Here is a 12,429-nt window from a genome sequence, read left to right as displayed (position 1 = left end):
TTTTTTTGTTTTTTTTTATAAATACCACTTAAATTGTCATTTTTACAGCTTTGTTAAAAGACAAATAGCTTTTTTATTTTCTCTGTCTGAACAATTTGAGGATTATGCTGCATCACGGTGTTTTCACCATGCAGTGTATTTGTGTTGTGCTTTTATAACTGCATAAAATAAAAAACCCGTTTAATCCATCAAATGTTAATCGCCGCCTACATGGACATTGGATGTATCGTGACATTTTAAATCACTGTGTAAAGCATGAAGTGTTTGTTTCTGGGAGGTCATCTCTGATTTAAGAGTCACTTTGTCATTGAACTGCACACACTATAACTTGCAATCACTACACTGTTGTCTTCTCCAGTAATTAATAACGTACATCTGTTTTACCTTGGTCTCTCGGTATCATGTGTAAATATGGATTGTAAATTATCGCTTTAAACTTGTACATCTAGCAATCGCATGGAGATTTGCTTTCCGTCACCCTCTCCCCACCAAAGATATGAACGTTCCCAATTGTGACTGTTGATAAACATTTACAGTTGTTTGTTCTGTAAAAAGACCTGTACACACTCTTTCATGTCAAATGTAAGATGTAACTCTTTGCTTTAAACAGTACAGCACCAATAAAAGAGGAAAACTGAAATAAATATTGCCTTTGTTGGTTGTTGAACTGTCCTATTTCTCCCCAGGGAGGGGTTTTGGGAGTGTTGAATGTTTTCTGTGTTCTGCAGTCTGATAAATACTTGAATTATTTTTGTAAATTATATAATAATTAAAAGTTTGTGTATTTAAGAATTTTACAATTATATTTTAATTTGTTTATTGTTAATTTATGTATTAAATTAAATGCATTTCAATTAAACTTTTACTTAAATATAAATTCGATTTTAAATGTATTATTTATTCAATTAAATGTTATACATTCCAAAGTTTATGTATTAAAAAAAAAATGCAATTATATTTTAATTTATATTTATTTTTAATTAATGTATTAAATTGCACACATTTTAATTAAACTATTACCTAAATATTAAATATAATTCAGATTCAAAATAGACTATTTTATTTATTAAATTAAATGTTATACATTTAAAAGTTTATGTATTTAAGAATTTAACACTTATTTGTTATTTAATTTAAATGTTTGTGCTAAATTGCATACATTTTAATTAAACTATAACAAATATGAAATATAAATTATATTTTAAATGTATTATTTATTAATTTTGTTATTAAATGTAATTGCATACATTTTAATCAAACTATAAATAGTATCTGTAAATGTGTTCAGTCTAATTAAATATGTGAAATTAGTACATATTATGAATGCCTATAAATACACTTGAAGGGAATTGTAAAAACTTGGCTCCCCTCTTAGCAACTTTTTAAAAAACATGGCAACCCAATTTAGTTCACGCGATATTCGGCGAGATGTGAAAGTTCAGCCACTCCACGTGGGTGTTTTCATCATGGTACAGGGGAAGTAAATAAGTTGTTGCAGTGAAGTGAAGATAGATGATTCTGCTGTCAGAAATAATTTGTCTAGATCAATAGCATTTATTGCAAATCATGCCGATTTTGTGCTAAAGATAATTGTGAGATCCTCACTGGAGAGTGTGTAATGCCATGCTGAGGTCTTGTCGGATCATTCATATTTTATCACGTCATTTATCCCATTTCTCAAAATCAAAGGTACGTTTCTTAATGCGTTCTGCTGTAAAGTAATTGATGAATGTTCTTTTAGTGTTCACCGTAAACTGAAATGCTCTTCAGGGTGGCCAGGTCCAATATTAAAATCCCTTGTATTTTGCATGTCCTGCAAGATGACTGAGGATTCAATCAAAGCTTTGAAAAGACCAGCAGATGATACGCTCGTTGAGACTGAACATGAAGACAAGAAGCTTAAAACAGACCAAGATGAGAAGAAATACCCCAAGAAAAAAGTGGCCCTGCTGATGGCATATTCAGGCAAAGGCTATTATGGGATGCAGGTGAGTTATGATATCGCAGCACAGTGATTTATATATCGCTGTCAGTGTGGGGTGTTACTCTAAAAAAAAAAAGTTATTACTATCTACTAATTATATCTTCAACAGAGTGATTAAATCACTGTACTAAATACTCTCTCTGTACTAAATACTGTACTAAATACTCCCATATCAACACAATACAAGGATGGATGAAACTGCTTTTTTAATTCATTCAAATAAATAATATAAAACTGCATAATTGTTCTTGATCTGACCCAAGTACTTAAATGGAGAAGTTACATTAAAAACACACATTTTTACATACATTAGTCGTAAAATGTTGACGTTAAATCCACCATTGTTTTAGAATTGTTCTATAGTCTATACCGTATTTAATGCAATTAAATCACAAGTAACTAATGTAGTTAATTACTTAGCAATCAGTGTTGAGTGTAACTCATAACTGTGTTGCCAGAGTATTAATATTTATCCTGTTCATCCAGAGAAATGCAAAGAACTCTCAGTTCCGAACCATTGAGGATGAGCTGGTCACTGCTCTTGTCAGAGCTGGCTGTATTCCAGAGGGCCATGGAGAGGACATGAAGAAGATGTCTTTCCAGCGGTGTGCGCGAACGGATAAGGTGGACACTTTAACCTGGTGCATTTTATTATTATTATTATTATAGTCAGGGTTATCATAGTTATTGCTAAAAACCATAAACACGTTTCCGTTACTTGAAATCAAATAAATGTTAACTGACATTAAAAATTAATAAAAACTATAAAACTGATTTGATACCTTTTGAAGATTATTTGCTGACGCGAAGCGGAGGGGTCTTGAATGAATCATCCTGAAGGGGTTGTATTCTCGCTATAACAACCGCCTCGCTCTACATTATCCCGCTTATTACATGGCTTTTTTCCCTTTTTTGTATATAATTTTTTGTTGAGCACCATAATGTTTTGCTGTGGATGTGCGTGCTTTTGGATCTGACTTTACCTACCAAATTAATCAATAATTTTAAACAAAATATTGATTTAAAAAGGAGTTCATTGATTTAAAGGAGTTTATCCTCCAGAGTGAACAGAACCGTGTCCATGGCAACGCTCTGTTTTTTATGGCAACGGTGTGTTATACTTAGCAGCATTCTATATTAGAATTCAACCAAGCCATGTAATAAATATTGTAGAACACTGTTCTGTTCACTCTGGAGTATAAACTCCTTTTTAAACCAATATTTTGTGTCAAATTATTGATTTATTTGGTAGGTAGCCATGTAATAAGCGGTCGGGGTCCTGATCAGTCTGTCGGGGTTGTATTCGCTATAACAACCGCCTCAGTCTACATTATCCCTTACATATTATTTTAAGTATAATTGCTGATTTCTTCTCATTGCATTGACAGGGTGTTTCTGCTGCGGGTCAAGTCGTGTCTCTGAAGGTGTGGATGATTGAGAACATCCTGGATAAAATCAACGCTCATCTGCCATCTCACATAAGAATTTTAGGTCTAACCTAGAGGTTTCTTTACATACAGTATTTCCTAGAAATCTGTAATATTTTAGTAATATATACTTTTATTGCATTTATATATTAATAATATTGTGCTCTTTTATTTTTTCAGTTTTCATTTAAATTTTGCTTTAGTCAATGTGCTTTTGTCATTTTATTAGTTTATATATATTTCTATTTAGGTTTAATATGTTTTTATCTTAGTTTTAGTCATTTTAGTACTTATTTGGTTTCTAATTTTCAATAATATTCTAATATTTATATTTGATTTGATTTCAGCTTTATTTTCAATAAACGAAAACCATTTTTAATAGTTGTAGTTTTTAGTTAACAATATCAATACTGACAGAAATCTGTGCATCACATTTACATCTTCTCAAATTTGCAGGATACAAGAGAGTCACGGGTGGCTTCAATTCCAAAAACAACTGCGATGCCAGAACGTATTCCTACATGCTTCCTACCGTGTCTTTCTCCCCGAAGGACTATAACCAGGAGGACACGTCATTCCGTGTGAGTTCAGAGACCCTTCAGAAGGTCAACCATTTGTGTGGCTTGTACAAAGGCACCCACAACTTCCACAGTTTCACTTCGCAAAAAGGTCCTCGGGACCCCAGCGCCAAGCGCTACATCACCCACATGTCCTGCGGAGAGCCCTTTGTGAGACAGGAAGCTGAGTTTGCTGTTATCACAGTGAGAGGCCAGAGCTTCATGATGCACCAGATCCGAAAGATGATCGGCCTTGTGATCGCTGTAGTTAAAGGATATGTGGATGAAGGGGTGATCGAGAGGAGCTGGGGAGAGGAGAAAGTTGACATTCCCAAGGCTCCTGGGCTGGGATTGGTGCTGGAGAGAGTGCACTTTGACCGCTACAACAAACGCTTTGGAGGAGATGGCATCCATGAGACACTGGAATGGACTGATGAAGAAGAAGCCGTCGCTGCTTTTAAGGACAAGCACATTTATCCGAGCATCGTGGAGACTGAGCTCCTGGAGAAGTCCATGGTGAACTGGATGGCTACGCTATATATCCACGATTTTGAAGCCACAGCCACAGGAAGCCAAGAGCACAAAGTGGGTATTGTTGAGCTTGTGTGTGTGTGTGTGTGTGTGTGTGTGTGTGTGTGTGTGTGTGTGTGTGTGTGTGTGTGTGTGTGTGTGTGTGTGTGTGTGTGTGTGTGTGTGTGTGTGTGTGTGTGTGTGTGTGTGTGTGTGTGTGTGTGTGTGTGTGTGTGTGTGTGTGTGTGTGTGTATATATTAGATAGATTCATATAAATTTTATATAATTATAAGCCAGCAAAACTATACCCACTTAGGGCAGAAACGTATCTTCCTAAAAATATAATTGAGATTAAAACAAATATTTTCTATTTTTAGGAAGATACTTTTCTGCCCTGAGTGGGTATTGTTTTTATGGTTTATATTTATATAAAATGTATATGACTCTCTCTCTCTCTCTCTCTCTCTCTCTCTCTCTCTCTCTCTCTCTCTCTCTCTCTCTCTCTCTCTCTCTCTCTCTCTCTCTCTCTCTCTCTCTCTCTCTCTCTCTCTCCCTCTCCCTCTCTCTCTCTTCAATTCAATTGTGCTTTATTGGCATGACAATTGTAGTAACATACAATCTATTTTTTTCACCTAATAAATATCCATGTTGTGTTTTATTGTTTGATTTTCTGAAGTCAGGGTAAAGTGTTTCCAATTATGGATAATTATCCAATATTTGAAATACTTTAACCTGATTCTACTTTCCTCATAGTTGGGGCAGCTGGTGAGGAATTGTTGCTCTGTCTCTACTTTTCTCTTTGAGATCATTGAAAATTATTATGGATTATAAACACTTTTTTTTTTTTTTTTTTTTTTTTTTTTTTTTTCAGGATGATGACGAAGAAGGAAACGCATCAGACTGAATCACTGAGACGAAGACATTCTTTTTGTTAAATCTTTTATTTTGGTTTTTACTTGTGTGCTAACATTCAGTTCCAAAGTTTGCGCTGTAATGATAATTCTGAAATAAAACATTTTTTTTAAGGCTTGAAGTTTTCGTTTGTTGAACGTTGTTAAACAATTTTAATGTGTATTTGCAGCAAAAAAATTACATTTCAGTTATTATTAGACCTGTATAAAGGTTTCGTGCGTTTTACTTTTGTAAATGTGATGCCCACGTGTTTTCCTCTAGGGGGCGAATGGTGTCTCAGACAGCCGACTCCTCCATTGAGGAGTAGCATCTGCCTGCAGTCCCGGAGGCTGCATTTTCAGGACCCCACTTCTAGGACCGCATTTCTAGGACCCTAGGTTTTTAGTGACAACGCCACCTACACAACGCTCTAGTGGGTACTCAACCAGAATGCCTATTACCGCCGCGAGTCGTGCCGCGGCAAATCCACCGCGGCAAAAATAAACTAGTCGCATTTCAAAGTTGTTCGCGAAATGACCGCCAGGTGGCGCAAGGGGGCATTTAGCAAAACAGCCGCAATTGCCGCATTTTGAAACGTAAGTGCGGGGCTAATAAGTTGAAACTGCATGTTAAAGTAATAATTGTATTATTAATTAAAGACAGACAATTTGGTTAATGTTATTTAAACATACGATCATACAATTTATAGTATACATAGTAGGCTAGTAGCCTATAGGCCAGACGTTTATTTGTACGAACTATTATATATCTCTGTTTGTAGGCTGTTTATTAAAAAACACAGCACAAGGTCTTGAAAAAAAAACAAGAATGAGACTGATTGAATATGTAAAAAATAAAATTAAAATAAACAAACGAAACAGAATAGAACAAACTTTTAGAACAAAAAAAATAAATAATAAAAATAATTGAGCCTATAACAGATTCGGTTAAATTTAAGAAAGCAAAACGTAATTAAGTAAAAGTACATTCTAAACAGAATATAACAAACTTTAAGAGCAGACCATTTTAGGCTATTAATCAAAAGTTAAAATAGGCCTATCTCGCAGTCAGTGAAAATAAATTAGGTGCAATGTCGCTAAACTATTGAGGAATGAGAGGAGTGAAGAGCGCTTCTCTCGTGTGCGCGCACTGACTGCTGAACAACCGAACTTCTGGGTAATTCTCAGTGAGAAAAGTCGTGGTCGAGTGGTAGAAATTAGGTTACAATCATTTAGATGACACGGGTTCAAATCCCGAATAAATACGGTATTTATAAAATACAATTTCCGTTTTACACAAATGAACAAATAGGCTATCATCCAACAGATTGACTGAATTTATATCAATCTGTATAATAATTCCAATCGTAATTTCAAGTTCTGTTAAAAAAATAGAAAAAAAAACTTCATGGGATTTTATAGGCTAGTGGCTACAGAAAGAGGTTGTGTAACCGTGCGATTTGCTGGTGGGGGATTTCCCCCCTTCACACAGTAATCAAAGCCTAATTCACCAATAGACCATTTCAAATATTTTTTAAATATGCAACACGCACGTTTAAACAACAAACAATACAATCTGAACCGGCGCTTCTGCTCCTGTATTGAGAGATAACATGCAGCGCGTTTCAGTTACGACCCTGGTCCTAGTGGCCTTGGCTTAATACATTCACATCTTTTCAAAATGTCACAAAGCGTTTTGAGATGGTTTTGAACGAAATATTGAAGTTTATAATTAAGTGTTTTGGCACAGAGAGTGGCGCTACGCCTTATTCTAAAATCGGGTTTTATTCTGGCGTGTTGGATTAGGCCTAGAGGTCGACAAACGCGGCGGCGCTTACACTTGAATTTATTTTTTCTCATAACAGCTAAAAGAACTTAAAAGGCTAGTCTACTCCGTAATTTTCGGTCATACAGATAAAATATCATCTTTTAAAACTGTAAAAGGTCTACAATAGGCTAACGATAAAACGTTCTCTCGCTAATGTGACCGAACACACTGGACAAACAAACGTTTGGGCATTGCAGTGAGTAAATTCATGGCCGAGTGGTAGAACTTACGGTTCGATCATTAAGATGACACGGGTTCAAATCTCGAACAAACTTGGACTTTTGTAAATTTTATATTAGCCTATTAATGCATTTTATATCCTATTATTAATGCAGAGAAATTTGTCTAGTTCTAAAACTCTTATATTTATAAAATAAAATTCCATGCATTTCCATTTTACACTGGAACAAATAGTATCCACCAGAATGACTTTACATCTGTATAATAATACCAGTCGTCATTTCAAAAGCAGTTCTGTAAAAAAAAAAAAAAACATATATATATATATATATATATATATATATATAGCCTACTATAGGCCCTATATATATTTTGGATTCCCTACATGGAGTTTTAAAACATGGTTTTAAGCAAGGTTTGCCAGGGGGGACGGGGATTTCCTTCTGGTCTAAACATGCTTCTGCTGAATTATTTTAATCCCCACACCGCCTCCCTCCTCAGTAATCAATGCTATAGGCTACTTCACCAATAGACCATAACAAATATATCAAATAAAGATATGCAACAGGCACGTTTAAACGACAAACAATAAAATCAAAACCAGCGTTTCAGTTACAGTCCGTTCGTGGTTCCAGTGGCCTTATGCACCACGTCTTTTCAAAATGTCACAAAGCGTTTTGAGATTATTTTGAATGAAATATTGAAGTTTATAATTAAGTGTTTTGGCACACCCACACCAAGTGTCGCTATAAATTGTTCTAAAATCGGGTTTCTGACGTGTTGAATTAGTGTTCGACAAACGCGTCGGCGCTTTCACTTGGATTTATTTTTCTCATAACAGCTAAAATAAGTTAATAGGCTACTCCGTATTTTTGCCTACTAAATCGTTCAAAACTGTAAAGTTGTATTCATATTAGGCTAACAACAAAAATGTAGTTGTCGTCTCGTCTCTGTCTCCGGGAATTGCGCGTCACAAAAATGAACCGAAAGCCATGCCTCAGCTCAGTCACGATAAGAAATCGGCTATAGGCTATGTCTAAAGCATTTAAATGTCTAAATATTTAATAAATGTTTTCTGATTATGTAGCCTACTCCATCTGAAACTGAGAGGTACAGACTAGAGCATCTACTTAAACATGTTTAGCTATGATGTGAGCCCTTCCCAATGAGGAAAGGACAAGACGGGGAAAATCTCGCTCTAATTAAATGTAGGCTAAATCGCCCTGAATTAAAATGTAAAAACAGATCAAATAATTTCTTTGTCGAAATGTTGCGATATTGTTTCATGTAAGTTCATAATTATTCTATAAATGTTATTTAGTTTAACAGCAGGACCACGAAGCACTGTGGTTCGAGATTTATTTGAATAAAAAAGAAGAAGAAAAACTTATTGAAATTGAACGAATTATTGAAATGATATATTTAGTAATAAAGTTTCATGACAGAAATATCACTACATGTAGCTTACATTATTTAATTCCTTCATTATCAACACTTTATAGAGCGGTTTAAGTGTGAATTGCGACTTCTCTAAGTCAGTCTCAGAGCCTGTGGGGGGTTTGGAGGGACAGTGGTCGCAGTTATCGTGCGCGCAGGACAAAAGGTGTTAACGTTCCTCTTTCATATGGAGATGTCGGATAGTCTGATGAGCAGGCAAAGGCTAAACTCTTTTAAGGATAAATCTCTCGATGTGTCCAAGGCCCTATATCTTATTAAATTATAAATAGGCCTATTGTAGTTTATTTTTTTTGTATTTAAAGTTTTTTCACACAAAATTTATATTAAAGTGTTCAATCCAGTTGTTTCTTCTGGTTTTGTAGAGTTTTAGAATGTTTGAGCAGTGTGTAGGCTGGCTATGCATGATTGTCAACAATCTGGCATTATCTAAACATGAACTGTCGACGAAACGCGTTCATGCCACAGCAGATACAGAGCTCATAATTCGCGATCAACCTCGTTTTATTGTAAGGTGAATTCAACAAGGCATGCTGTGTCTTTGAAGTAACAAAGGCTAAATAATTTGTTACAGTTTTTTTTTTTTTTTTTTGGAGGGAGGGAGACAAAATTAACTTGCCAAAAAGAGATCCAGTGCGAGAGGCAAAGAAAAACGCATGTTCTTAATGTAGCCTATGTCGTTTAGGACTATTATCGTTTAGTACTGTTTTAATTGTTTAATTTAGCTGCAATTTCTTTGGCAATACAGATTTAAAATGTTGCAAGAATAAGATTCTGTGTTTCTTATTTTGGATCGCAAAGGAAATAAACTCTGAAATCAATGCAACCCTGTTTAAATGAATAAACTGTCCCGACACTTTATTTAAACCTTGAAATGTGCGATGGGGTTTCAAACTTAATTAATTTTAGTGTTTTACATTTTCATTTGTTTTTATATTGAAAGCAATAGGCTATTTAGTTAGTCTGTCATTTTGTGCCAATTACAAAATCAGTCTTTTCTGATTTGTTCAATGTATGGATCTGTTTTGAAAAATTTCTTCCGTTGCTATGGCCGGGTATCAGTGTCATCTCAATTTCATGAATGATTCACAAAACAATAATTTGGCAGATTAAAGACGAGCTTCATTATTTTCATTTTCTGACGCGATCAGCTAATCTTCCCTCATCAGCTAGTCGTGCAGCGGCTCTACTGGAATGTAGCAAATTCATGTTGTAATGTGCCATTAATAATATTAAACAAAACGGTTGACTTTAAATAAATAAACAGTTAATGAACTCGCTAATAAACAATTACCTATGTAAGCATCAAGAACGGTAACACATAAACGAAGTCGGCCATCTAGGCTATAGTGAGATTCGATCTCGGATCGCTTGAAGCTCCGTGAGGTTTATGTTGTTGCGTTAACCACTGAGCTACCGTCTGAACGGTGATAAACTTCGTCTTATGCTAAACCCTCATTTGGTGTAGCCTAATATGTTTCTGTTTCAATGTTTTATGTTGAAATGTTTTCACTATTTATTCAATTTAATTTCAGTATTGTGATTATGAATTCGTTTATACAATGTTTCACTTGAATTAATCTGTTACCAGCTTTTAATCGATCTGAATGAGCCGCGGTGCGGCGGTAGATTACGCAATAGAGAGAATAAACTGACACTTTTCAAAGTCTGTGAGTGTAGCGCCTCTTAGCGGTAAAAGGCAGCAAATACACACCCGAATTTTACCGCCGCGGGAGCGGCGGCGGTAAAAGTATTATTCTGGTTGAGTAACCACTGTTACCGAATTAGAGGACCAGCGAAAATGGATGACATTCAGAGTGTGAGTATCAAATGCGAATCAATTTTTATTTGTTTAACTTTAAAAACAATTGTGATGCATTTCATTGGAAAGTTAACGTTGCCAACGTGCTGGTGATTTGCTAAACAGTCTTGAATGCATAGCCATCATATACTAGCCTCTAATGCTGGAAAATGAAATACTACGGTTCATTTAACGGAGCTGTTGCATGATAGGCTAAGCCTGTGTTGACTTACTTACAGCACAATAAACTGTACCATGTTCGTTCTGAAAGCTTGTTAATTACTCATTGTTTTTCCATTTTAATTCAGTTAAAATAATCGTAATGTTTTCACTGTCACGTGCTCACAGTAAGCCTGTTAACGTTACCCACAATACATGTTATGTGTACGTCTCTTCATTTTGACATGGTTTTATAAAGTTGGTTGAGACATATGACATTTTAATAGTCAGACATATCAGAGAGGCCATTATAATAATTGACTGTTAAAATCCCACGTGTTAGATTGTGTCATTTACTGTATAGGCCTACTTATATATGGTCAGGAAAAGTCGTGTCAATAATGTTATTTCTATTCAGATTTCTTGCATCTCTCTCTATTATTTTTTTCTCAGTTCAGATGGGCTTTATTGACATGTGTTTCTAGAACCTTTGTTCCCACAACATCAAAATCATTTTTTTTTTCCAAATCTTTGAACAGTATGCAATAATTGTATTATGAACAGTAATTGGTATGAAGATTGATATCATTATTTTTTATCATTATCATTACTCTGTGGTAACTAAGATCTTTTAAATATGAAATTTAAAATTAGAGAGTAGAACATGTTCAACTAAATGTTCCTTATTTAATTCACTTCTCTTTCTCTCTCTTAGGAGTCAGTGATGATGTTGTCCATGTGTTTGTCCATCCATTGAAGTGGTTCACGTCATGATCAAATTTGTTTTTGTGTGTGTTCAAGTTCAGTTGTTACATATTATTTTGTAAAATATTTTGTGTGTTCAATTTCAGTTGTTATATATTATTTTATAAAAGATTTTGTGTGTTCAAGTTCAAGTGTTATATATTATTTTGTAAAATACACAATCAATCTACCCCCAGAGTCATCCTTGTCTTCCCTCTGTACTTGAAAATGTGGTCCATCGAGTGACTGAAAAGGCTATAACATGATTCCTTGTTTATTTTACTTGAGTTATATTATAGTATGCTACTTAGACCCAATTTCTCAACATTCCTAGGAACCTGGTTTAATTGCAATAAAGAAAGTAGTATTTGGGTGTAATAAAACTTTTTAAAAAACTCTAATGTAGTTAAAACTGGGTGGAGATACTGCCTTGGTGGCACTTTTTTCGTTCCTCCAAAACTAGGGTCCTGGAAATGCGTTCCTGGGACTGCGGTTCTCCGACTCGGTAGGTGGCGCTGTCACAAAAAAACTAGGGTCCTAGAAATGCGGTCCTAGAGTGGGGTCCTGAAAATGCAGCCTCCGGGACTGCAGGCAGATAATATTGCCATTGAGTCGCATTCAAATATCAAGGCTTTTTTTCCTTTGCTGAAGATATTTGTTAACTAGAACGTGCCATCTTTTAAATTTAATGCATTCAAGAATTGGCCCTTGACAGACTACTGAATAACAGACAATTAAATAAAATTCCTTACTCTGTATCTGTAATCACAAACCATGTCCAGCCTGATGGGCGCAGTGAAAAGTATTTGGTGTCACGTGACAAATATGACTTGCATACTGCTTTCGACAACACCTTAATAGACATTTATTTATTTTGTAAAACTGAGTGAGTG

The 12,429-nt window shown here is 35.1% G+C and overlaps 1 protein-coding gene across 3 annotated transcripts; it reads left to right on the top strand.

The window, feature by feature from the left end:
• The first annotated feature begins 1,480 nt into the window (after positions 1-1,480).
• On the top strand, positions 1,481-5,502 carry pus1 (pseudouridine synthase 1). 3 transcript variants are annotated; one of them, XM_056244287.1, is made up of 6 exons: positions 1,481-1,693; positions 1,780-1,988; positions 2,471-2,608; positions 3,373-3,475; positions 3,868-4,553; positions 5,351-5,502. In XM_056244287.1, the coding sequence occupies exons 1-6, from the start codon at positions 1,624-1,626 to the stop codon at positions 5,381-5,383; spliced, it is 1,239 nt and encodes a 412-aa protein (XP_056100262.1). In that variant the 5' UTR covers positions 1,481-1,623; the 3' UTR covers positions 5,384-5,502. The 3 variants fall into 3 exon arrangements, with proteins under 3 accessions (XP_056100262.1, XP_056100259.1, XP_056100260.1); XM_056244284.1 differs by having other exon boundaries at positions 1,482-1,689; positions 1,821-1,988; XM_056244285.1 differs by having other exon boundaries at positions 1,533-1,689; positions 1,771-1,988.
• The last annotated feature ends 6,927 nt before the right edge of the window (positions 5,503-12,429 follow it).

The sequence above is a fragment of the Rhinichthys klamathensis genome, unplaced genomic scaffold (genome assembly GCF_029890125.1).
Source record: "Rhinichthys klamathensis goyatoka isolate OS25496 unplaced genomic scaffold, OSU_Roscu_1.1 h1tg000956l_1, whole genome shotgun sequence".
Taxonomy (NCBI): Eukaryota; Metazoa; Chordata; class Actinopteri; order Cypriniformes; family Leuciscidae; genus Rhinichthys; species Rhinichthys klamathensis.
Note: the sequence above shows the minus strand (reverse complement) of the source record. Positions and strands in the feature narration are given on the sequence as shown.